This window comes from Poecile atricapillus, chromosome 1 (genome assembly GCF_030490865.1).
Source record: "Poecile atricapillus isolate bPoeAtr1 chromosome 1, bPoeAtr1.hap1, whole genome shotgun sequence".
Taxonomy (NCBI): Eukaryota; Metazoa; Chordata; class Aves; order Passeriformes; family Paridae; genus Poecile; species Poecile atricapillus.
The window spans coordinates 116,057,237-116,080,246 of record NC_081249.1 but is presented as its reverse complement, the minus strand read 5'-3'; the positions used below and the strand labels follow the sequence as shown (position 1 = coordinate 116,080,246).

The following is a 23,010-nucleotide window of genomic DNA, read 5'->3' as shown; positions in this document are numbered from 1 at the left end:
TTCGCATCATGGAATCACAGGATTTGGGTTGGGAGCGATCTTAAAACGCATCCAGTCCCACCCCCTGCCATGGGCAGGCGACCCTTCCACTTTAGGTTGCTCCAAGCCCCGTCCGACCTCAAAAGGGTGTGTCCAGGCCTGGCACAGCTGCCCAGGCCAGCCGTGGAGTCTCCATCCCTGGAGGGATTTAAAGCCGTGTGGATGTGTCACTTGGGGACATGGGTTAGCGGTGGCCTTGCAGTGCTGGGGGACTCGATGGCCTTGGAGGCCTTTTCCAGCCCTAACTATTCCATAGTTCTATGATCTCCAACACAATACAGCAGCCCTGTTGTGTGGCCGAGCCACGTGAGGAGGATGCTGCTTATTCCTCCTTAACAAGACCCTTTGTGTACAGCTTGGCCCCAGCTGCCATGCCAAAGAACCCTGTTCTCCATTTCAGAAGGTGCGATGCTAAGCTGGATGGCCATTTGGACTGATCCAATTTAGCTGCTTTGATGTAGGATTATCAGTTTTATGTTAAAAGAATCAACAACAGCCCCAGTCTCCTGGCAGATGCATCTCCCTATAGTGAGAGCAAATGATGGGTTTTCACCTGTCTTTGCTCAAGTCTGTCATTAATGAGCCTCTTTGTACCTTTGTTCCTTTTGGTGGGAATTGGGTCTGGCTTGTTGCCCTGGCTGTGCTGGGACATTCCCGGAGGAAACCACACATTGTCCTCAGTGTTGAGGAGAGCAGAGGGGGTGGGAGTGGAACAGACACAAGTCCTTGAGCAGCCTTTGGCAGCATTCCCAGTCACACGGAGGTGCCAGCGGAGCTGGAAGTGGAGAAAGGACAGCTTGAGTATGTCCTGCTGCGAATGCCAGGGACCCAGACAGGATGGGCGAGCAGCACCTGCCTCTCCCTGCCCACATGGAAAGCACGGGCATGTTCCAGTAGGAGAGGGCTCAGCTCTGCCACACGGACACTGCTGGGCTCCCTGGGATCTACAGCTGGATTAACCCCAGCCCAAACCCAGCTGTTGGGAGATCAGCCTTGGACTAAAACGGGTTTGTCCCGAGCGGAAGTGTAACTTGGGTCTCTGAGCTTTTCCAACCACATGATTTTGTGATTCTGCAATTACTCCACAACCTCCTTCAGATGGAGGTAAGCGTCACCTATCTGGGACAAGCAGCAGTAGGATCCTGCTTGTTTCCAAGCACAGCAAGAAGCAGGGAGTTTCACTGTCAGAATCTGGTTTTATTCTGTTTGAACCTCGGCCTTTGCCCTGCAGTTCAGGTCCTGGTTGCTGTTAAAACAAACACTGTTATTTGCACACATTTGTTGGCATATTTCTGGTTTGTGACAATTGTTTCACAAGCAGGATTTAGTCTGTTTCAAACAACAGAAGCCACAACATGACAGATGCCTGCATGTCATTCCACTCACACATTTCACACATGCAAGTCAGCGGTCCTTTGGTGCCTTCCATCGCTTTGTAACACATTCAGGTGAAGCCACAGGGGTTCAGCGGGGACCAGAACGACTGTGAGAGTCTGTGGCCAGCTGGTGCTGTGCTGGCGAGCGGAGAACACGAAAGCACAACGATTTAAAGCGTTACTGGAGAAAAAGTGTAGCGACATCGAGATTGGTTTTGAACAGTTCGTCAGCAAATCCCAAGGAAACCAGGCGCACCCCCCCGTCCTTGCCCAGCTGAAGGTTTTCCCGTTTGCATAGTGAGGAGCTAACTCCAGAGGGGATGGAGTTCCACAGACACGGGGAGGGGACAGGGTGGTGCACGCGGGGATCATCCCCGCTCCGTGCTGCGCTTCCATCCCCGGGACATCCCGTGGGGCTCCACCATGGACAGTGGGAGTTTCTGTCCCGCGTCCCCCACTGAGCGAGAGGGTCTGGGTTCTCCCGAAATGCTTCCCCTCGTGTGAGGGACGAGCTCTTTGCCAACCTTCCGCTGGCCAGCTGGCAGACAGGACAGGCCCAGGAGGAGCCCTGCCCTCAGAGCATTGCTAAAGGCTTGTTTTCTAAAATCAGTGAGAGTCTTTAAGGCTTTGATCTCCCCCTTTGCTTTCACTGAGAAAATACAAAGAAGCGCTTGCTCAAGCTATACACTTCATGACTGCTGTGCACTGCATGTACAATAGCATTGGAAGAGAAATACTGACAATATAGAATGTCATACAATCACCTGGCATGATCCCTTTTGGCACTTTTCCTTCATTTATCTCATCTCGCTGACTCCAAACATGGACCTTTCTGTACGGCTTTTCCCGGCCAGAGAGCTCCAGAGCGTCAGAAAGCAGCTTTCTGGGAGTCGGTGGCATCTTTGGCAGACATGGTCCTTCTGTCACGGAACCAACCCCAGCCCCTCTGGATTGGACAGCTTCACATTTTGGGAGGACACTCCCATGCCCGTCCCACAGCCAGCAAGGAATGCCTTCATCCCGGGGGGAAGGCAGCTGAGGGTTACAAAGGACTTTTAGAGAAGTGTGAATAAATACTTGGTTTCATCCTATGCTGTATCCACCATGCAGTAGGAGGTATTTTCCTTCTCAGCTGGCACAATTTCTGGTAAAGGTGGTGTCATTCCTGACCTTTACAGGGGAGAGGCTGGGCATTCCTACCCTTTTGAGTGTAATTATTTACAATTTTTGTTGTTTTGTGCAAGCTTACACAAACTTCTAGAGTGTTAAATTAATAAAACATTCATCCTGGCTTTGCATCTGGGCCACCCTTCCACGACATGATTGTGATTCCACATCCAAAGGTCTCCTTGAATGCAGATGCCATGGACTGTGCGTGATGCTTGGGGAGCTGGCATCTCTATTTTGGAGGCAGCTGGGAGCACGAGAGGTCCCATGAAGCTTGTTTTTGGCTGGGGACAAGCTCCAGTCCAGGCACTGCCTCCTGCACTTCTGCCCAGCTTGGATTTAGGACCAGGAAATTAACGCACAAACCCCTCAGTATTCCCAGAATCTTTTCAAAAGAAGGTATTTAAGACACTGGCCTAGTGCATTGGGCTGTGAAATCTGTTTTAAGAGGGGAAAGAAAAGATACATTCAGTGTGTAAATCTCTTTTTCTTGTGGTGTAAGCAGCCCAGGCCCAGCTGAACACCCACAAACACCACAAGAAAAAAGGAAATTGTGTAGGGAAGTCTGTTTGGGGCTCCAGGGATGAGCTGCAGAAAAGGGGGCCTGTAAAAATAATTCTAAATCTAAATGCACCTGGGAAGTGCATATTGCAGCTCAAAATGTTGGGAAAAACAGCATGGATTCCGAGTTAAAGCTGTGGTGTTCCCTCCTGAGCTCCAAGGGCAGATCCAGGCCATCACTACTTCTCTCTGTGCTGTTCTTCTAGGTCCAGTCAAGGCTCTAATTCCTTAATTTCCTTCTAATTCACATCTGGACAGAGGAGCAGGTTTTGGTTTGGGTCCAAAGCGCCTCTTCAAGTAGCACCTGCCGAGGCTGCGGCGCAGGAGGGCCCGGAGTGCCGGGAAGGCAGAGCAGGCCTAGTCTCACCAGCCCCAGGTACAACTTCAACCATCCAGCAGTTTGTGTGGCAAGGAGATACAGAGATAGAGATATATATTATGGAACCACTGCTATAAGATTTCTCAAAACAAAAGTGTCGATCTGCTGAAATATAGTATTTAAAATATATAAATTTTACCCAATAAAATATAGGATTTCTTTTTTTCTTTTCTGTTGGCTTTTTTTTTGTTTTTTTTTTTTTTTTTTGTTTTTAAATCCAGTTCGATTAAGGGGAAAAAAAAATGCCTGCCAGGGCCCTTGCAGTTCCTGTTTTCTTTTTGACAGTTTAAGATGGAGGGAGAAAATTCAACCATTTTTAGATAGAGGAAATTGGGCAATGCAGCTGTCTTAGATGAGATCCCTCTATTTATGTGCATTGGCTGCCCTCCCTTCACAAGATCCATAGGGAAGTTTGCCCCTGCACTGTGCTCATCCCAAAAACACCCCTGCCCCAGACAAAGGTCCCCATGGCCTCAGGGTCCCAGTGAATACTCTGCAAGGCAGCAACTGGAAGTTGGAAGGGTACCTTCTGAGCCACGTTACTGGAAATAATCCATGAAATTAACCCATGGAAGAGGGTTATGAACACTCAGAGGGTGTCCTGGCACATCTGGGCAGAGAACACATGCTCCACCAAGCCCAGGCTCTGGGCCAGCTCTGCTCCAGCCTCAGCTTCATGTCTGGAAGTTTTTAGTGTATCGCTCACCTGAGCTTTCTTACTGGTTTGAGCCTGAAGGCAGAAAGGTGGAGCAGGGGCAGGGCAGCCCTTGGGACAGCTGGGCTTCCGTCCCATCTTGGCTGCCTGGAGAGCACGGCAACGTGCTGGATCTCTTGGATGCTCCTCTGGAACAAGCAAGGACAGGCCTTAGGTGTGCTGAGAGCTCTTAGCTGAGCAAGAGACGTGGCAGCTGGAAGAACGTCCTTCCAGAAACTCCCTGGCCAGCGTTTCCCTTTCTTGAACACTATAGGGAAAAGCAGGAAACCCTCTTGGTTTGGAAAAGACATGCACTGGGAGAAAAGCTCCCAGTGCTCAGCGTGTTGCTCCAGCTGGGCTCTCTCCCCTGTCATGAACATGAAATTACAAATTCCTACCAGGTTTTTCAGTAAAATCCTTATTTTATGTCTTTTCACTGCATTTGGCTTTCTGCTTCAAGAAAGGGATGAATGATCTGTACTGCTGCTGCAGACAGTGAGATACATTCATTTGGAAGTACTACGGGGGGGACTCTGTTTAGGACTCCCCAGAAGAAATACAGAGCACAGATAAGAGGCTGACCCCATAACCAGAGGCAGCCTGAGGGAGAAAATGGGGCAGGCAGAGAGGAGAAGACTCTCAGACAATTTCCATGAGCAGAGCTCAGATTTCCCTTGGCAAGGGATGGTCCTCATACCCCATGGTCACAACCCTCCTAGCTGGGGATCCCAGGTGTGCCAGGCTGTGTGTGGAGGCCTTGTAGTGTATTCACAGGGATGACAGACAATTCCTTCAGACCAAAGGACCAGAGAGGACCAGAGGATTTTTTCCCATTCTCTCTCTCTTTTTGTTTTTTTAAATCTGAAAGGACGCTGGCTTTTCTCTGAACTGGACCTAGAAATGTCTTACCACCGAAACAGAAAAACAATTGCGTGGGTGGAACGAGGGCAAAAATAGTTTTCCTATAAGATAATCTGATAAACCTCATTGTCCTCTAGAAAGGCAACATCATCCAGCAGTGCTACTTGGCACCCAGAGTGCTCTTGGACCGCAGCAGATACCGATCCACGCGGACTTTCCGCCTATCCACTGTCCTGTTCTCGCTGTCAAAAATCCGCTGCAGGTGCAGGGCCAACCTCCTGTCCTCCTCCTCTTGCTGGAGCTTCTGCTCCACGTCCCGAACCTCCGGAGGCAGGCCCACCTCCCCTGCCACGTGCCTCAGTCTTTTGACGGAGCCGTTGTGCTCCAAGTGCTTTGTTTTGCAGCGCCTCTTGCGGCCCCGTCGCAGCAGCGGCGGCTGTTCCCCGATGATGTTCCCCACGGAATTGCAGGTGCTGTTCTGTACGTTGATCAACTCGCTGTTGTTCAGATACTTCAGCTGTTTTTTTCCCGATGGCTTGATGGGGACTCCAAGTGTGCTGCTGTCAGGCAGTGATGCGCTGACGCCCATGAGTCTCCTGCTCAGCATTTTTGGGCCTAGACTAAGACAGGATTTGTCCGTGAACGTATTCACTTTTAGATCAGGGACTTCAGCCACTCGTGTGTTTAGGGAGGTTATGTTTAGGGAGGTTACGTTTGATCTCACATCTGGTTCAGCAGCACTATCATCAGTGGTTAAGGCCTGTGAACCTCTGTTCTTCTCACTCCCTCTTCCCAGCTTCATTTCACTGACAGAAGGGAAGAAATCCAGCTCAGGGCGAGGCTCTCCTGTTGCGTCAGGTGGAAGGTGATCATCCTGCACTTGTGGCTGCTCCTTAGTGCAAATGTTGGAGCTGGTGATATCAGGAACCGCAATGTCTTCCCCAGGCTCCAAAGCCAAGGATGTAAGGGTTGCTTTAGAGAGAGTCTTTTTGATCTGACGCTCCTGAAATATCTGCTCCCATTTTTTCAGTATTCTAGGACTGGTCTCGTAGGTTGTTGGCTTCTGCAGGCTCCGGTTCAGGTTTCTGGGGGTGGATTTGATGATGAGGGGGCTCAAGACTCTGCCGTCGGGAAGCCTCTTGGGGGGAGTGCACGGGGAGCAGACGATAGGCTTGAAGTGGTTGAGCTCCTCTGAGATGCTGTCGTTGCTCTCAGGGCTGATGGATCGCTCTGGCCTGTGCAGGGCTGACAGGGAGGACACGGCGTTGAGGACCAGGCGCTTCTCAGCCGTCAGGTCCGGGGCGGACAGGCAGCGGTTGTTCTGCGTGGACGACAGCACCCCGAGCAGCGGCGTCGACATGCCTGTGGTGGGCAGCACCTGCAAGGCAAGGCAGCACAGCTGGGAGAGGAGCTCACGGAGCTGCACACGGACAAGCATGTGAGAGGAGACCGGGAGAATGGATGGCTGCTGTGCACAGCCATCCCCAATAGCCTCTGCTGGTCACAGCACCTTCCACGGCTGATGTGGGACGTGAGCTGCACACTCTGGGGTCCAGCAAAATCCGCGTGTCAAATTTATTTCGGTCTAAGAGCTGCTTTTTCCACTCCAATGTCAAAATCACACAATCACATGACGGTCTGGGTGAGGAGTGACTTTAAAGACCATCTCATTCCACCCTTTTCCATGGGCAGGGACACCTTCCACTAGACCAGATTCCTACAAGTCCTATCCAACCTGGTCTTGAAATGTGTTTTCTCTTTACCTGGATAAATCTGCCCGTTTGGTGGTGTTAGGCTGATGGCTGGACTAGATGACCTTAAAGGTCTCTTCCAAACTGGAGGATTCTGTGATTAAGAGCAACATTTCTTGTCATCTCTAAGACAGTCCCTGAATGCTGCTACACTTGGGCATAATCCTGGCACAAATAAAGCAGAGAGGAAACAACACACACAACTGCAAATGGTCTTATTCTTAGCACTGAGATGAAATATTTTTATCCAGCAGCTAGTGTGTACAATAACAGCCTTTTCCTGCTTAGTCCGAAAGAAGGTTTTTTCTACTCACGTATTTTGAGGTCAAAATAAGTTCTGGAATACTGGAACTCTAACTGGTCACGTCCATAAGGCATCCTCTTAAAAAAAGAAGAAAGTCCTTGGAAGGAAGGTAAGTTATGGATCTTTGCTTTGGGCTCAGTCCAGCTTCTATCTGCTCAGATGGCAGATTGCACAGGTTTCTGTTCCTCATGGGATCTCTGGATCTGAACCCTCTCCTTCTCCATCAGGGATGAAACTGATCCCAAGAAGGAAAGGCATCAGCACGAGGAGGTGGAACATCCTAGCAAGAGCAGCTGGGTGGCTGGCCCATCCCTGGAAGTGTCTAAGGCCAGGTTGGATGGGGCTTGGAGCAACCTGGGACAGTGCAAGGTGTCCCTGCCCAGGGCACGGGGTTGGATGAGCTTCAAGCTCCCTTCCAACCCAAACCACTCTATGATCCTATGAAGACTTTGGATCTTCTATAGTATGGAAGTGCCAACGTACCCTGATGTCAGGAAAACAATGAGTTTTTCTCTGTTTAAACAGCTTTGGAGAGAAAGGGAGAGAGGATTATTTTCCTAAACTTCTAAAATACTTTTCTTTACCTGGCTGGGAATTCAGCCTTGAAAAGAAAATGAATCACGAAACAAAAGCCTGATGAGAACCCTTTCAACTTCCAATTAACCTCCAATGGTACACAAGAACCCTGACACCTGTCAGCTTTTCTGTTTAGTAATTCCTAACCCATCAGGTTTTATTGGGAGCCCCAAGGAAGCGATTTGCCCCGTGGTAATAATACAGCACCACAAAGCCCATATTTTATAACTCCAGATTACAGGTGCTGCGTAACCTCAGATAAGAACATTTACACACAGGAACCTGTTTCCAGACACTGCCTGTACCTTTGTTTTGGTGGCTGGGGCTGATCTCTGCCTGCTCTTGGATCTCTCCTGAATGGTGTCGTTGCAGCTCTGACTCCTCTCCACCTTGGAGATTAAATTCCTGAAAAGCAGATGGGTGAGAAGAGGTTCGTGACCTTAGGAACAACCAGCTCAACAGCCCTGGCAGTTGCTACCTGTGGGAGAGGCATCAGCCTTGGCAGCACCTGGCTGGCAGAGATACGTTCCATGCCCTCGGGAAAAGGGATCCAGGAATCCTGGATTTGCGGCAGAGCCCTGGTCTGCGTTCACAGGCTCCACACTGAACACATGGACACCTCTGCCCATGGCTCATACAGAACTGAGGTCAGTGCTAATGAGGGAGCTGGGGAAACCCCTTTGCTTCTCATGTGGAAACACACCTGGTTATTCAGCTGTTCGTGGCTGATGCTATTCCTTCATATCTGTGCTGGAGAAGGAACCAGCACTCTTGAGTTCATCCTACAGAATTCTGATTTCTGACTAATGGTTTAAATCTACAGGCAATGATTTTTCTCCTTCATGGGATGAATATGAACTTCCTTAACTTCCAGATAGGAAGTAATCAGACAGACACCACGTTCTACCAATGAGTCTGCTCTAAAATTCCAGAAAAAAATTCCCTTATTTTAGATTGCAACCACCATTTGAATTAGAGCATTTAGTGTTTAAAACAAGTCGGAAGAACATCTTTAAAGGACATTAAAAATTCTCAGCATCTCACCCTGAAAGGAGAGCAAAGGAGTAGGCACTGGTCTTGGAAACAAAAGCTGACCGATGTGTTTGCTTGCCCTGGAATGGTTCTTCATTCTCAGAATCCGAGAGACGTTCAGGAAACTGAAGTCAATCAAGGAAGAGTTAGCTGACATGTACAACAAAAAGAGTAACTTGGAAAATAAAGCTCTTTCTTGCAAAAGTGTTAAAGATCCCCAAATCCCCCATTTCTGATTATACTGAGAGGACATAAGGCATAAATAATACAAAAATAAGCACATAGCTTCTATATATAGTCGTTAGTCATCAAATAAAGGTGATTTGTTCATCAGAAAATGTGGGAAATTCTACAATACAGGTTACTACAGGGTGTTGGTTACTCAGCCCCCATGGGTCAGGCTATCAAATGGAAATTTTAAGAGCATTTCCTGCAGTCTCCCAAATGAAATGGGAAACAGGCAGAAGTCAGCAGGAAGAATGTGTTGAACTTCAGTTGTACAACTTCACTGCAGAAGATTCATGGAGAAATGTTCATGGAAATGCACGCAAGCCTGAAGACCAAGGATATCCCCAAAGCTGATGGGATCTGCTGTGTTAGGAAAAGTCACACAGTAGAGAGCAAAAAGTGGGGCAGAAACCTCAAGAAGAACATCTGCAGTCATAACAGACCTTAAAAGACAGTTCTCATTAACAAGGATCTTTATAATCAACCAGCTCATAGCCTTCATAAACTGTAAAAACTCAATCAAGGAATCCTGGAAAGCCAAAGAATGAAAATTTTGATATGTGGGCAGGAAGGAGAAGCATGAGCTTACTTACACAGTCTTGGTTCCCTTTCAGCACTACAGATTCATCCTTTTTCTGCTGTTCCTCCATTTTTCTTTTCCCTACGTCCATGTCATCTAGAATGAACTTGTGAATCAGATCCTCAGATGTCTTCTCTTCTTGTAGCTTCTCTTCTCTCAGCTGGAAATAATGACAAAAGAAGTTAAGTAGTTATAATTTCATGTGCTACACTTACAGATTGTCAAGACTGAGAGTTTGGTCACATCGTTTCATTTTGTGCCTTCATTTCTCTACTCCAGAATAGAGCCATTGCCTCTCTCACACAATAACGTGAAGATTGGTTTGCTTCTGTATCATATTTGTGTTTTATACACAAGTATCATGGATTTTATCTTCTTTGCAAAACAACAAAGGCACCATGAGGCCCAAGGCTGGACAAAGACTGCCATTTATTTTCTAAAATAGAGAGACAAAAGCTTTTCTCTACTTGTAGGTGATCTTACTACATATAAAAATGTGCAAAACTAGTTTCAAGCAAGCTGTGATATTTCAGTTTTAGCCTTCCAACGGCCTGACATGCTCCACACATGATTTTGCAGACACATAAGCAGCATCACCTAAAATAAAAGGTGAGATGCAGCAATTCCCATGTGGAAAGCGACACAAGAGATGAAATCCCATTGTTCCACCAATGTGTTGGGATGAAGAGGATCCAGAGAGGCCCCCTTAGCCCTGACAGCTGACTCCAGGCTCCAAGCTTGAATTCAGTTTCAAACACAGAGAAGAGCAAGGGAATGCCAGGATCTGGGACACAAGGTACATGGACTCTGACAGGCTGCCTGTCCTGCTGCACTGTTTTGCCCCCCACCTAAGGAATCAAACTCCCCTTTTCTGCCAGGACTTTTTTTTTTTTTTTTCAGACTTGCTATCAAAACCAACAAGACCCCTTTTCTCCTCCTTTCCACCACTTTTCCTGATGAACAGGCTCGGCAGAACACACTTCAGATAACACCACCTGACTGTCCCTGCCCAGGGGAACCAGCTCCCTTCTCCCTCCATCACCCAGCCATTTTCCCAGCTTGTGTCTTGCCTCTTCCTCAACTTAGACACAGCCCAGGAATAGCCTAATATATCTGTATAGAGAACAGATCCTCCTTCCTCCACCCACTCTCCATGCAGAAGTTATCCGGACCTTTGACTGACACATCTTCATCCTGCTCATGAAACCCAGCACTAGGAATTCAGATCCCTGGGCTTTTCCTCATATTTGGGCATAGGCATCTCAGGTGCTTAAGAAGCTCCCTAACTTAAAAAGGCAGTGGGGAATGATGCAACAACTCCTCTTTCTTCCAAAAATGTTTAGTATTTTTCTTCTCTGCTGGAGGAGGGGAAACCCCCAAAAGTAAGGATAACAAAGAAAACAGACTTCACAAGGCATTACAGGGAGAGCACATTGTGATTTTCAAATTGGGAAGGACCCGAATCCTACTGAATCCAAGCCCCCACAGATAAGGAAGAGAAAAACAAGGAGGAAAACAAGGAGGAAACAAGGCAGAAACCAGGAAAAACTCCACTGTTTGGCTGATTGTGGGTGTTCAGCAAATATTTTCAAAGACCGGTTTGACTCCTTGCTTAGAGTTGTTTTAAGATGTATCTTTAAATTCCTCATCTATTAATAATCTCAAGCAATAACTACAACAGTGTCTGACTAACATAGATTGTGGCCACATGATGCAGACATGATGAATAGCCTGCTCTAAGTCAACAGCATTTCTGCCTCTTTTGAAGCATCTGAAAACCAAATTCGCATCAGGTTTATGATAAAGATTTTTTTTTTCTTTTTGGACTGGTTGAAATATTACCCAGCACTCGTGTCCCTCCTTTATTTCTCATGTGGAAGGAAGATACTTACTTTTATGACTAAATTATAAAAATTGTAAAATCAAAAGACACAGGAATATGTAACAACACAAAGGAATATTTAAAGATTTTGAGGAAATCCGTGGTGCAATCAGTGTGAGGTGGCAACCCAAGCTTTGCTGACAGTGAAATCAAAAAGGCAACAGCAGGATCCTAATCCTAATTAATGGGATACAAAAGAGAATTTACATCCAAAATTAAGGCTGCAAACAAAATCAAACTCTAACGATAAAATCTGCACTAATTACAAAAATAATGATTTGAAGTAGCCTTAATGTAAACTGTCTCCCAGAGAATTTCCTTCCAGACATAGCAATGCTGTGCTGGGGCAGGATGACAAGAAACTGAAACAATGTAGTGCGAAACATGTACCCTGGGAGAAGGACCTCATGTTATCTGAGTAGCATCTCTGAAACACTGGATGCAGGACCAACAGCTGCTGTGAACAGCACAGTTATTAGAAAATACATTTTAATCCTTTTGGATACCACAGCTGTAGGGGAAAAAAAACTGCCATACAAGCAATCAGTAATTGTTCACTCCAGAAACGCCCATTTCAGGACCATCATTCCTGACACTAGCATTTATTTCCAAAAGTTTGGCAAACTCACGTTTGGTATCTTCTCTTCTCTCCACAAACTGTCCAGGTTTGCTGCCTCCCGGAGCCTGCTCCGTCTGCCCTGGCTCGGGGAAGCTGCATGTCAGCACATGCCTCAGGTAGGAGTTTCCCTCCCACTGTGTGTGCTTACAAGCAACAGACTTGCTTGTGACAGAAAGACAGCTGGACAGGATGAGTTAGGGTTTTAGTACACAGAAATGACAGCCTCCTCTGGAGAAACATAAAATGCAAGAGCACCAAGGGTACAAAAGAGGAAAGCCCAATCTCGCTATCCTGCACAGACAGCAAATGTTTATCTCATTCTGAAAGCCAGATGAGAAAATTTAGCGAAGAGATAATCCATGTAAAATAAAATTTCTTCAGTACATAATTATGGTACCACTTTGTTTTCAACTGCAAAAAGCAGGGAAGCAGGTCAAGAGCTCAGATATACAAAACAACTCACACCTGGGAGATGTAAAAAGGTTTGGAAATGCTCCAAGAGGAAAGCCTAGGTTATCCCCATTCCACAGGCAGGGAAGCTGGGATGAAACCAAATCATATACAAGTTTAGATTCCCAAACCCGAGTTCCTGCCTCCTCCTGCCTAATTCAGAAGTTCAGAGATACCAAGAAACTCTTGGTAAGTAGCAACTGTCACAGTTCTACAGTTCTTCCCTACAACTTCCTGACAGGAGGCTAGATCAGTCAGTCTCCCATCCCAGGTAACAAGTGACAGGACAAGAAGTAACAGTGTCAAGTTGTACCAGGGGAAGTTTAGGCTAGATATCAGGGTAAATTTCTTCCCTAAAAGGGTAGCCAGTCATTGAGCCAGCTGCCCCGGGCAGTGGTGGAGTCCCCATTCCTGAAGGGATTTAAAAGCCATACGGATGCAGCACGGGGGACATGGGATAGTGGTGGCCTTGGCAGTGAGAGAATAACTTCATCTCCGAGGGCTTTTCCCATCTAAATAATTCTCTGATTCTATTCTGATTCTATGAATAATATGACTACATCATCAGCTGTCATTTTACCAGCAAAATTTCACTGCCATTTCCTCCTAGATGACGATTCACAGAATCTCCTCCCACACAGCTCTTTCAGCTGAGCTGCACAAAAATGCAAGTTTTATCTGGCAGGGAGCAGCAGCCTGAACAAGAACAAGACAAAAAAAAAAGCCCAAATGCCAGAAACATGGTAAAATATTTCCTTCTAACTGGAAGGGAAGGATGAAGTGTTGGCACTGGACTGAACATGGTATCTTTCTGCTGAAGTCAAGCTGTAAATGTAAAAAACTTTTCAGCTGCAGCCCGACCATGCTGCAAATGTGCTTCCTTAAACTTGATAGAGAATTGTTGCTGAAAATGCCACAAGTCCCATGACTTTGCACACGAAGTGTCCTTGCTTTCCTGCCAAGGCACCTCAGTTGGAGAAGAATTTGCAATTCCCATGATCAGTTAATGAAATAGTCAGACAAAGCTATCTTAGTAACCTGCAGTGACACTGTCCAACAGTGTCACTGCTAATTCCATACACGGAGAAGCAGGAGGGAAGACCCTTCCATGCTTTTTAACTGTCTCCTCGCACATATGCATTTCCCAGACTAGTTACTTATCTGAAATATCACCCATTTTTCTACTCAGACAAGGCTGTTTTTCTAACTCTATCAGCCTTTTTACACTTGTTGAGATCTACAAGTGAAAGCCCAAAGAAAATTCTTCAACAGTGAAAAACCCCTCAGGCTACTTTTACCCAGGAGGTAAAATAATCAGTGAGGAGTTGGACCCATCTCAAGGGAAAACAAGATCAAAAAGATCAAAAATAAAAAAAAATATTTTCATGGCCTTTAATTCCAATCTAGCTGAAAAGCCTTTATTCTCTTACCTTTTTTTTCCTGGTCTTTAAACCACATTTCATTCTTGGCTAAAAAGAAAAAGAAAGCTCTGGTTTGGAAGTTTGTTTTTGAGGAGAAGGAGATGCCTTATGCTGCAAAAGCCTTTATGGAATTACATCCACAGCCAAACAGTCACTCCAAAGAAGGTACATTTCCATGTTCTGGAAGGCAAACTAAGACAGCAAAATTTGGCTTCTACATGCTCACTTACAGCCATTTCCTGAACTGTCTGAACACTATAGAGAGAATAAATGACCTTTGTTACAGAACAGGAAAAAAGAACTCTTCAGGTTTCCCTACAGGTAGGATGGCATTCCTGCAGGAAATCCAAGTTATTCTGGAAGGAATAACACAAGTATCCAAAATACTCACCTTCCTTAGCTGGCTTTCATATTCTTCTCGGAGTTCTCCTGTTTTGCTTAATTTAATGGGTGCTCTGAATATAAAGTCTGGAAAGAAAAGGGGAAAAAAGGGAATTACTTTTTTGTGCAGGATAATTGGTGTTGGCCTTTGTTTCCCAAAAAGGGCGAGATCTCCACAGGCTGTACAAGAGCTTCTGCAGCATTTTTTTCAACCCCAGATGTTTATATTCTGCCACTGCTATCACAGCTCTGTTTAAGATACAGAAACATCAGGAGGAGGATGGCCAAGTAATCCCACTTTGCACTTCCCGAGTTTCCTTTGAGATTCTCAAGAGTCCAACAAGCAGTTAAGCAATCAAGGAGCATTGGGAGGATGTAAACACAGGGGCGAAGTAACAGCCTGGAGATGTCACAGGGAATCTGAGTCCTGGGAATAAACCCAGGCTTTAGGCACAGGAATTTGAGTCCCAGGAACAAAGCCAGGATTTAGGTGCCTGCTGCAGCCAGACACCCCAGGCGCACAGGCAGCACAGCACCCCGAATTCACACCCCTGCCCTTCTGCCACTGATGCCAATGCATCAAGAATGCTCCCTGTTTTCTCGAGAATGCCTCCTCCACACCCCCTTCCAGCCGCCTGCAGCGCTGCCCCATGGATCTGGAGCAAGCACAGCCATTCCCTGCTTGCCGTGCACTCACCACATCAGTGTTTTGAAACCGAGCGGGCAGGATGCTCTGTCTGGCAGAAATTCCCTGTCCTGCTCCCACTTCCTCCCTTTCCCCTCGGGAATTCAGAAACCAAAAGCATACTGGCCCAGGGTTATAGTTTAACTTCCATCCCTGAAGTCTGCTATTCCCAAAGGTGACCCGTGCTTGTATCAGCCTCAAAGCGCCCTCCCACTTCTGTGCAGTGCAAGTCTGGGCAAGTTGCACTTCAGTTGGAGGAGCCTGGAGGGAAAAGGGAACAACCAGAACAAAAGACAACCAGAACCCCTGGACAACCATCCTGGCTCAATCCATATCAGTATTCCGGCAGGGTGCAGCACAGTTCATCATCCCAACATGCTACGGTCAGGATGGAACAGGTTCGAGCAAGGAGGAAACATCAGGGGTACTTTCTTTTTCCACCCTGCTAAAATGAGGACATAAACCAACAGCTCCACCACATGTTTTCACAGAATCCCAAGATTATTTAGGCTGGGAAAGATGTCTGAGATGACTGAGTCCTATCTGTGACCGATCCCACCTTGTCCCCCAGCCCAGAGCACCGAGTGCCCCATCCAGTTGTTCCTTGGACGCCTCCAGGGATGGGGACTGCACCACATCCCTAGACAGCCCCAGCCCAATGCCAATGCCTGACCACCCTTTCAGTGAAGGAATTCCTCCTGCTTCCCAAAGTGAACCTCCCCTGGCACAGCTTGAAACTGTTTCCTCTTGCCCTGTCCCAGTTCCCTGGCAGCAGAGCCCAAAATCCCCCCAGCTGCCCCCTCCTATCAGGGAGTTGTGGAGAAACAGAAGGTCCCCACTGAGCTTCCTTTTCTCTAGGCTGAGCCCCCCCTCACAGAATTCCCTTATGTAGGAAGTGTTTCTATTTGGCTCAAAATTAAAGATATATGGTAGGGTGGGTGAATCAAACCCACCCAGTGACCAGCTGCCAACTGTTTTGCCAGGCATCCTCTGGATCACAGTCACATTTCCCTCGTCCTTGGGGACGGGGCACCCCCCTGGTGCCCAAACATGCCATTTACAGACTGATGAAATCCCGTTACCACCTGTCCTGCTTTCCCCTGTTTTCCCCTTTCAAAGTTCCTAGGGACCCTGTAACTTCAGTCCCTTGTGCCGGCGAAGGTGAACTCTGGAGCTCTGAAGAGACAATGCTGCCAATGCCAGAGCTGCATAAATCACAAAGTATTTCTTTAATACTTGCTTTGGAGGGAGAAAAATAATCTCATGTAAGCAAACATTAAACATATAGATTATAAGGCCTTTCTTCTCATCAAAAAGCTGCTGTTTCCTCTTATTCACACGCCTGCATGAGCCAGGTTTGTTTTTAAGGGAAAACATCCCAAGTGTCCCTCGCCACACATGTGATAAAAATCCCAGGCGATGTTGATGCTGGGGAGGCCAGGCTGCATTCCTTGTTCCTGCTTCTGCACCCGCAACCGGCCATGCTGGAAACCTTCCACCAGCTTCCCAAAATGTTTTTTCAATTGTGTCCTTCAGCGGTTCCAGTTCTTTGTGAACTTTATCAAGCTGAATTTCCACGGAGACAGTCCCAAGAGCAGCAGCAATCTGTAACTCGCCTGCAGCAAACTTCAATTACTTCTCAATGTTTAAGGCTTGTCTCCAGAGCTAAAAAGGTGGAGTTTTCCCCTCCAGGGCACAAGCTAACCCGAGGGAAACACGCACCAGAAAGATGAGCCACTCAACTCTCTCATTTCTCACTTGGGTTCAGCAAGCCGGAAGAAATTTTAAATAATGGAATAACATTTATATGTAAGTTGTGGTGGCTGAGCTAAAGGAGTCCCAACAGCAGGTGGAAGAAACTTTATTAATAAACATCTTTATGGGCCAACTTGTATATTTTTACAGATGGGTCTAAAAGAGATGAGACCCCAAATTTCCAGCTTTGTATAGAAGAGATGAGAATAAAAATGTATACAAAGATGTATATCTGCATTTCACAGAACCCCAGAATGGGTCATGCCATAAGTTACTGCTGTGGGTCACCTGGTGCCACCTCCCTGCTCAAGCAGAGCCATCCCAGAGCACAGGATTGTGTCCAGAGGGTTCTGGAATATCTCCAGTCTGGGCAGCCTGTTCAGTGCTTGGTCACTGCACAGGAAAAAAGTTCTGCCTCATGTTCAGCTGGAACTCCCTGGGCTCAGTCCCTGCCCTGGTGCCACTGCTGGGCCCCAGAGCAGAGCCCAGGCCCTGCTCTGCCCCTCCCTGCACCCAGGGACACCCAGGGACACCCAGGGCTGAGGGCCCCTCTCAGCTGGGGCTCCTCTCCAGGCTGAACAGCCCCAGCTCCCTCAGCCTTTCCTAGACACAGAGATGATCCAGTCTCTCCTCATCCTCACAGCCTGTGCTGGCCCTGCTCCAGGAGCTTCCTGTCCCTGCTGTGCTGAGGATCCAGAGCTGGACACAACACCCCAGAGGTGCCTCCCAGGATTGAGCAGAGGGGCAGCATCCCCTCTGCTGACAGGGCAGAAGGGCGCTGCACCCAAGGATGTTTCTGTCGGCACATAACCGTTCCAAGTGGAACCAGCCCAGTCCTCACACTGGGAGGAAGACAAGGTGACTACGTCAAGAAGACACATGTCTTTCTCTGGCACACCTCCCCGTGCCAGATCTGGATGTTCAGGCCCAGGACAAGGCTGCTCAGCTGCTTCAATGTGTGCCACAGCCTAGGAAAACAACAAAGCAGACAAAACCATGGAAGAAAAGGCTTTTTACTTGATTTTGCAGCAAACCTCCTGCTTGCCCTTCCTCTCGAGTGATCTGTGGGTCAAGAGAACTGGTTTCTGAATGAAGCTGACTCTGAAGGGCTGCTGGGAGTGCTGCTGCTGGAATGCTCTTTCCAAGCCTGGAGAGAGTACCGAAACAGTCGCAGTGGCAGGATCAAACCTGGCACCCTGCTTTTTTATGCTGGCAGACAAGAGTTGCATCCTATTGTGCTCAGTCTTCGGAAAAACAACTGATTTCTGTACTGTTTGAGAGGACAAAAGATTTTCTAATTATTTAACACAGATTTTCCTTATAAGAGGCATCTAACTTGCAGCCTCAATCTCCTTGGATGAGTCCATCCTTTCCACACCAACTCGGAAGTGTGTCTTACACACTGTCTCCGTGGAGCTGCGCTCCTGACCAGCACATTTTATATTTACTGGCAAAAGACTCAGAAAACTCCATCTGGTGAATTCAGCAACATGGGCTGATTAAAAGTAAAGCTGAACTTGATTCAGAACCCTTTGGTTCCCTGTCTGTCGTTCAGAGTTCCCTGTCTGTCCTGGGTTCTGCCAAACCGATGCCATCAGGCAAATCCCAGCTCTGCCACCAGCAGCAGTGAATCCCCCTCGCCCCCAGCTTCCACGGAAACTTTCAGCAGGCTTTGCAGCTTCTGCCTCCCTTGAGGTCTTCACTACTTTTCCTTTTAACTCCTGGCAGTTAACACTTGCAGCTGAAGATGGAATCTTAAATGTTTTCAAAACACAAAACAAGAAGTTAGGAATTTTCTGACCCTAGCATAGGTGTAACCACTACTCAACTGGAAAAATTATTTCTCAAGAGTTAATGATCCACTGCCATGCCTCTCACTGACCACTGGGGTCTGGTCTTAATCATTCTCTTCTGAATGGCAGATTAAAAATAATTTATGTATTGTGGAGGGCTGGAGAGAGGACAACAAGGAAGAGATGGAGGTGCAAGCCCTCTGACATCCTCACGGCACAATTACTGCCCCCAGAGAGGCACCGTATCCTATCTTCCTAGGAAATCTTAAATTCAACCCATCCCACCAGCAATACAGCCCTGTGACAAGGAGGAAAAAAAAAAGATGGTGTCAGTTTTAATCAGTTTGATGTGGGGAGCAAATAACTGCTTTTCCTGAGACAGGGAAAGGCTTCTTTGGGATTGCCACTTCCAAATGTATAGCACTGTGGTCTTGAGACCAAGAAAACAACTAGTGACAGGCTACAGAAACAACAGAAATGACAGGAACTTCAGGAGTCACCAGGAAATGCTCAAGAACTAGACTGGTTTGGTCCAGCGGGGAAAGGGGAAAACCACTGCCAAAAAAAGACTGGGAGGAAGGAGGGGGAAGTCATTTTACAAGTCTGGCAAAAACACGCCACCCCTCTTACACGAGCATCAGTTATTGAATGTTGTGCATTGCTTCTAGGCAGAGGAGAAACAAAAGAATTCTGATTCTCTGAAATGAGAATGTACTTATTTTCTCACAAATCAGGCTGAGCACCTTGCCACAAACATATTCTGTTCCTTCTCCTTGGCCAACTGAATCCTCAAACACACACCCGCAGTCTCCAAGCCTCCCATCTGCTGCTCCTCTCTGCCTTCCAAGAATTTCACCAAGCAACTGTTTTAATATAAGAAACCCCACTCAGCAAAGCACTGCAGCCAGCACTGCATCTTTAGCTCAAAGTCTGGCCTTACACCAGCATCCAGGGTGCCTTCCCAGGTGCTCTGTGGAACCTGGAGATGGCCACAGAGAGGATATGGGACCTGTGGGCCACCTGCATCCTTCTGGAGCAGCAACTGGGGCCAGGCTGAAGGCAGCAGGGCAGCTCCTAGGGAATCAGATGCCCAGGAACTCTCAGGCAAACCCAGTCCATGGCAAGACACAACACAGGCAGCAAGTGTGTATCTCTGCTGATTTCTATCCAGTTTTTTTTTGACAAGTGTTGTGACAAGGACTTTGACTTTAACCCCATTTGGACACCTAGTGCAGAATCCCCAGCCTCAGCCAAGGTCAAACGTCACCCATCCCTTCAGACAGGGCAAGGAGGAGGAATGACAGGATCAGCCCCATCTTGATTCCTGGGGAGCAACTACTCCTGGAAACCACTTCTAAACAAGGATAAGGTGCTTGGGAGGTAGGCTGCTGGATTTAAGGAAAGGAAAGCAGGCTTAGCCAATGATTTCCAGGGTGAGATGGCTGGCTCAGTGGATGAGCACAGAGCAGAAGATGTTGGAAGAGACTGTACAGATCCTCTCATTCCACCCCTTGCCATGGGCCTTCCATTATCTCAGCCTGCTCCATCCAACCTGGTCTTGGACACTTCCAGGGATGGGGGAGCCACAGCTTCTCTGGGCAGCCTGTGCCAGGGCCTTAGCACCTTTACAGGGAAGAATTTCATCCCAGTATTGCATCCAAACCTGCCCTCTGGCAGTGAGAAGCCATTCCTCTTTGTCCCACACACATCTCACACAACTCAGGGCAAGCTGAGAATTAAAATTAATTCTACTTAAAAAAGCCTGACTAAGACACTGCACAAGCACTCCTGCAGCATGGGTGGATACTCTCATCCAAGCTCACCTGGACCACGCCAAGTCCATTAAAGCACGACTGACACCACTGCCCTGGAGCAGAGACTGACTCGGGGAGTTCCTCCCGTCCCTCCTCCAGAGGAAGCACTGCCAGTGCTTCAGCTCAGCTCCCTCTGGACAGCCCATCTGTTCATTGATTCAGCAAATCCTTCCGTGTGAAGGCTTCCTAAATCTCTTCCAGGTTAGTGGGGTTAGTTCAAACCACCAATTTAAGCTGTTTAAGCTCATCCTGCCAATTCTTCCCACAGCCAATTAGAGGGTGCTGACACAAGCATGAACCGGGAGACCAGAAACACGCTCGGAAAGGAACGGGTTGGGCTAAAAGGATGTTTATCTGTAGCTTAAATCCTTGTTTGCTCTACAGGGTTCCCCTCAGCACTTGCTGTGGTGCTGAAGTGGACACTGATGCAAGACCTCTCCAACCAACAGATCCCAGTGCATCCGGAGTTCTGACAGCAGCAAGGTGGGCATCTCCAGCAGCTCCCACCGGGAAAGAGCAAGCCACTGTCTCAGACGAGGATTTATTTTCATGGGAACACAGGGAGCAGTTTTCTACGAGTTGAGGAAGGCATCTAGCTTTGGAGGCAGGGAGGAAATGTGCAACAAAAAGCCACGAACACAGGGATGATGGACTTTTTTTATGTCAACAAGGGACTGGGACTTCCCATGGTGCAAAACCCTTCCTGTCTTGATGCAGTACAAACCCGCCCAACTCCTGGCAGCACTGTTGGAACAGTGCACTTTCGGGCAAGATTATCACAAAAACACCTGAGGAAGTGGGGAAACATCCCCCCAGCCAAGCATCCCCTCCGGGGGATGATGCTATCCATCCCCTCCATCTCCCGATGTCACAGAGCAGGGCGGCTCACCCCAATGCCCCGTCCCCCGCTCGGCCCTGCAGGACCCGGGCTGAGCCCCCGAACTCATCGCACCTCCCGCCACGGCCGCACCCCTCAGGCTGAGCCCCCGAACTCATCGCACCTCCCGCCACAGCCCCGCCCCCTCCGAGGCCACGCCCCCTTCCCGCGCCCCCCCGCTCCTCCCGCTCTGGGATGGGGGGGCGCAGGTGCCGCCGCCGCCGCCGCCGCACCTTGGTCCTGCGGCCGCTGCTCCCCGCCTGCTGCTCCGGCGGCCGTGGTGGCTGCGGGCTCGGCCTGCTGCCGCCGGGCCCGTGTGGAGAGGCGGCTGCGGCACAGCGGGCAGCAGAGGCCCGGGCCCTGCAGGCAGCGCTGGAAGCAGGCGAGGCAGAGCGAGTGGCGGCAGGGCGGCGTCACCGCCTCCACCAGCGCCTGCCGGCACACCGGGCACTCAGCCACCGACAGCACCACCGCGTCCTGCTCCTCCTCGGCCGCGGGCCGGCCCCGTCGCCGCCGCCCCCGCACCGCGGCCCGGCCGCCGGCACCCGCCGCCGCCGCCGCCGCCATCTTCCCACACTTTGAAGGGCCGCGGCGGCCACGCCTACCCACATAATTCATGAGGGGACGCCCCCCGAACGGTTCATATTAATGAGCGCCGCGCGCCGCTCCCGCCTCCGCGCAGACCACGCCCCCTCATGAATATTAATTGCTGGTACAGAGGGTGGGGCCACGTGCGAGTTCCCGCTCTTTGTCGGGACGGGACGGGACGGGACGGGACGGCGACAGCCGGCTGTTAAGGGCAAACCATGGAATCACAGATGGTTTGGGTTGGAAGAACCCTAAGGATCATTCAGTGCCACCCTTGCCATGGGCAGGGACACTTTCCACTGTCCCAGGTTCCTCCAAGCCCCAGTGTCCAGCCTGGCCTTAGGCACTGCCAGGGATCCAGGGGCAGCCACAGCTGCTCTGGGCGCCTGTGCCAGGGCTTTTCCATCCTCGCAGGGAGCAATTCCTTCCTAATATCCGATCCATCCCTTCCCTCTGGCAGTGGGATGCCATTCCCTATGTCCTGTCCCTCCATCCTTTGTGCCAAGTCCCTCTCCAGCTCTCCTGGAGCACCTTCAAGCACTGGAAGGGGCTCTGAGCTCTTCCTGGAGCCTTCTCCTCTCCAGGTGAGCATCCCTAGCTCTGCCAGCCCGTGACTTGTGGGTCGCTGGTCTCTCTCCATCCTTATCCTGACCCATGAGCCTTCTGTTCAGTCTTCCCCCCTCTGTCCAGCTGAGGAGGGGAGTGATGGAGCAGCTTTGGTGGGCACTCAGTGTCCAGCCAGAGTTAAACCACCATGGATGGTGACTCAGAGCAAGCCAGAGGAGGCAGAGCCTCTGCACCAGTTGCTATGGAAATCTCTTGCACTTCTCTTCTGTTTTTCATCTTTTTACTGGGGCACCAAACCAATCTGTCTTCTCATCATATTTTAGCACCCTCTCTGATGAAGCCTCTCAGCTACATTGGGTTGGCAGAAGAGAAAATGTGGCTGCAGAGACAGAGGTGAAGCACTATACCTTTGAGCCTCCCCGAGGAGGCTCCTCTCATGCATGAGAGGCTCCTCAACCATGTGTGGTTAGAGAGAGGAAGGGATGTTCCATGCCCAAGAAACAGCCTTTGCACGTGTGCCAGGAACTTGCTGGGGGATATCATTAACTTTCCATCTCACCCACACTTCTATCTTTAGTTGTCTCTGGCTGTTGAATGACTAAAAGGATACCAGAATGTGGATCCCTGCTG

At 48.8% G+C, this 23,010-nt stretch overlaps 1 protein-coding gene across 3 annotated transcripts; it reads right to left on the bottom strand.

Moving 5' to 3' along the window:
- Positions 1–2: 2 nt before the first annotated feature.
- Positions 3–21,799, bottom strand: RNF169 (ring finger protein 169). 3 transcript variants are annotated; one of them, XR_009277302.1, is made up of 7 exons: positions 21,459–21,799; positions 14,312–14,388; positions 9,562–9,708; positions 8,753–8,865; positions 8,014–8,113; positions 1,426–6,455; positions 3–814 (listed from the first exon to the last, which is right to left on the bottom strand). XR_009277302.1 is itself a non-coding variant. In XM_058835989.1 (6 exons), the coding sequence occupies exons 1-6, from the start codon at positions 21,790–21,792 to the stop codon at positions 5,238–5,240; spliced, it is 1,989 nt and encodes a 662-aa protein (XP_058691972.1). In that variant the 5' UTR covers positions 21,793–21,799; the 3' UTR covers positions 825–5,237. The 3 variants fall into 3 exon arrangements, 2 of the variants coding, with proteins under 2 accessions (XP_058691972.1, XP_058691984.1); XM_058835989.1 differs by lacking the exon at positions 3–814 and having other exon boundaries at positions 825–6,455; XM_058836001.1 differs by lacking the exons at positions 3–814; positions 14,312–14,388; positions 21,459–21,799 and adding an exon at positions 13,930–13,964 and having other exon boundaries at positions 825–6,455.
- Between the last annotated feature and the right edge of the window lie 1,211 nt (positions 21,800–23,010).

What these genes read in the sequence shown, in the direction of transcription:
- RNF169 (XM_058835989.1), bottom strand. Translation starts at nt 21,792, where the DNA reads ATGGCGGCGGCGGCGGCGGCGGGTGCCGGCGGCCGGGCCGCGGTGCGG. An exon ending in TCCTTTGCTCTCCTTTCAGG is followed by an intron (nt 8,114 to 8,752) that starts GTGAGATGCTGA and finishes TCTGCTTTTCAG; the next exon opens with GAATTTAATCTCCAAGGTGG. An exon ending in CCCCAGCCACCAAAACAAAG is followed by an intron (nt 6,456 to 8,013) that starts GTACAGGCAGTG and finishes CTTGCCTTGCAG; the next exon opens with GTGCTGCCCACCACAGGCAT.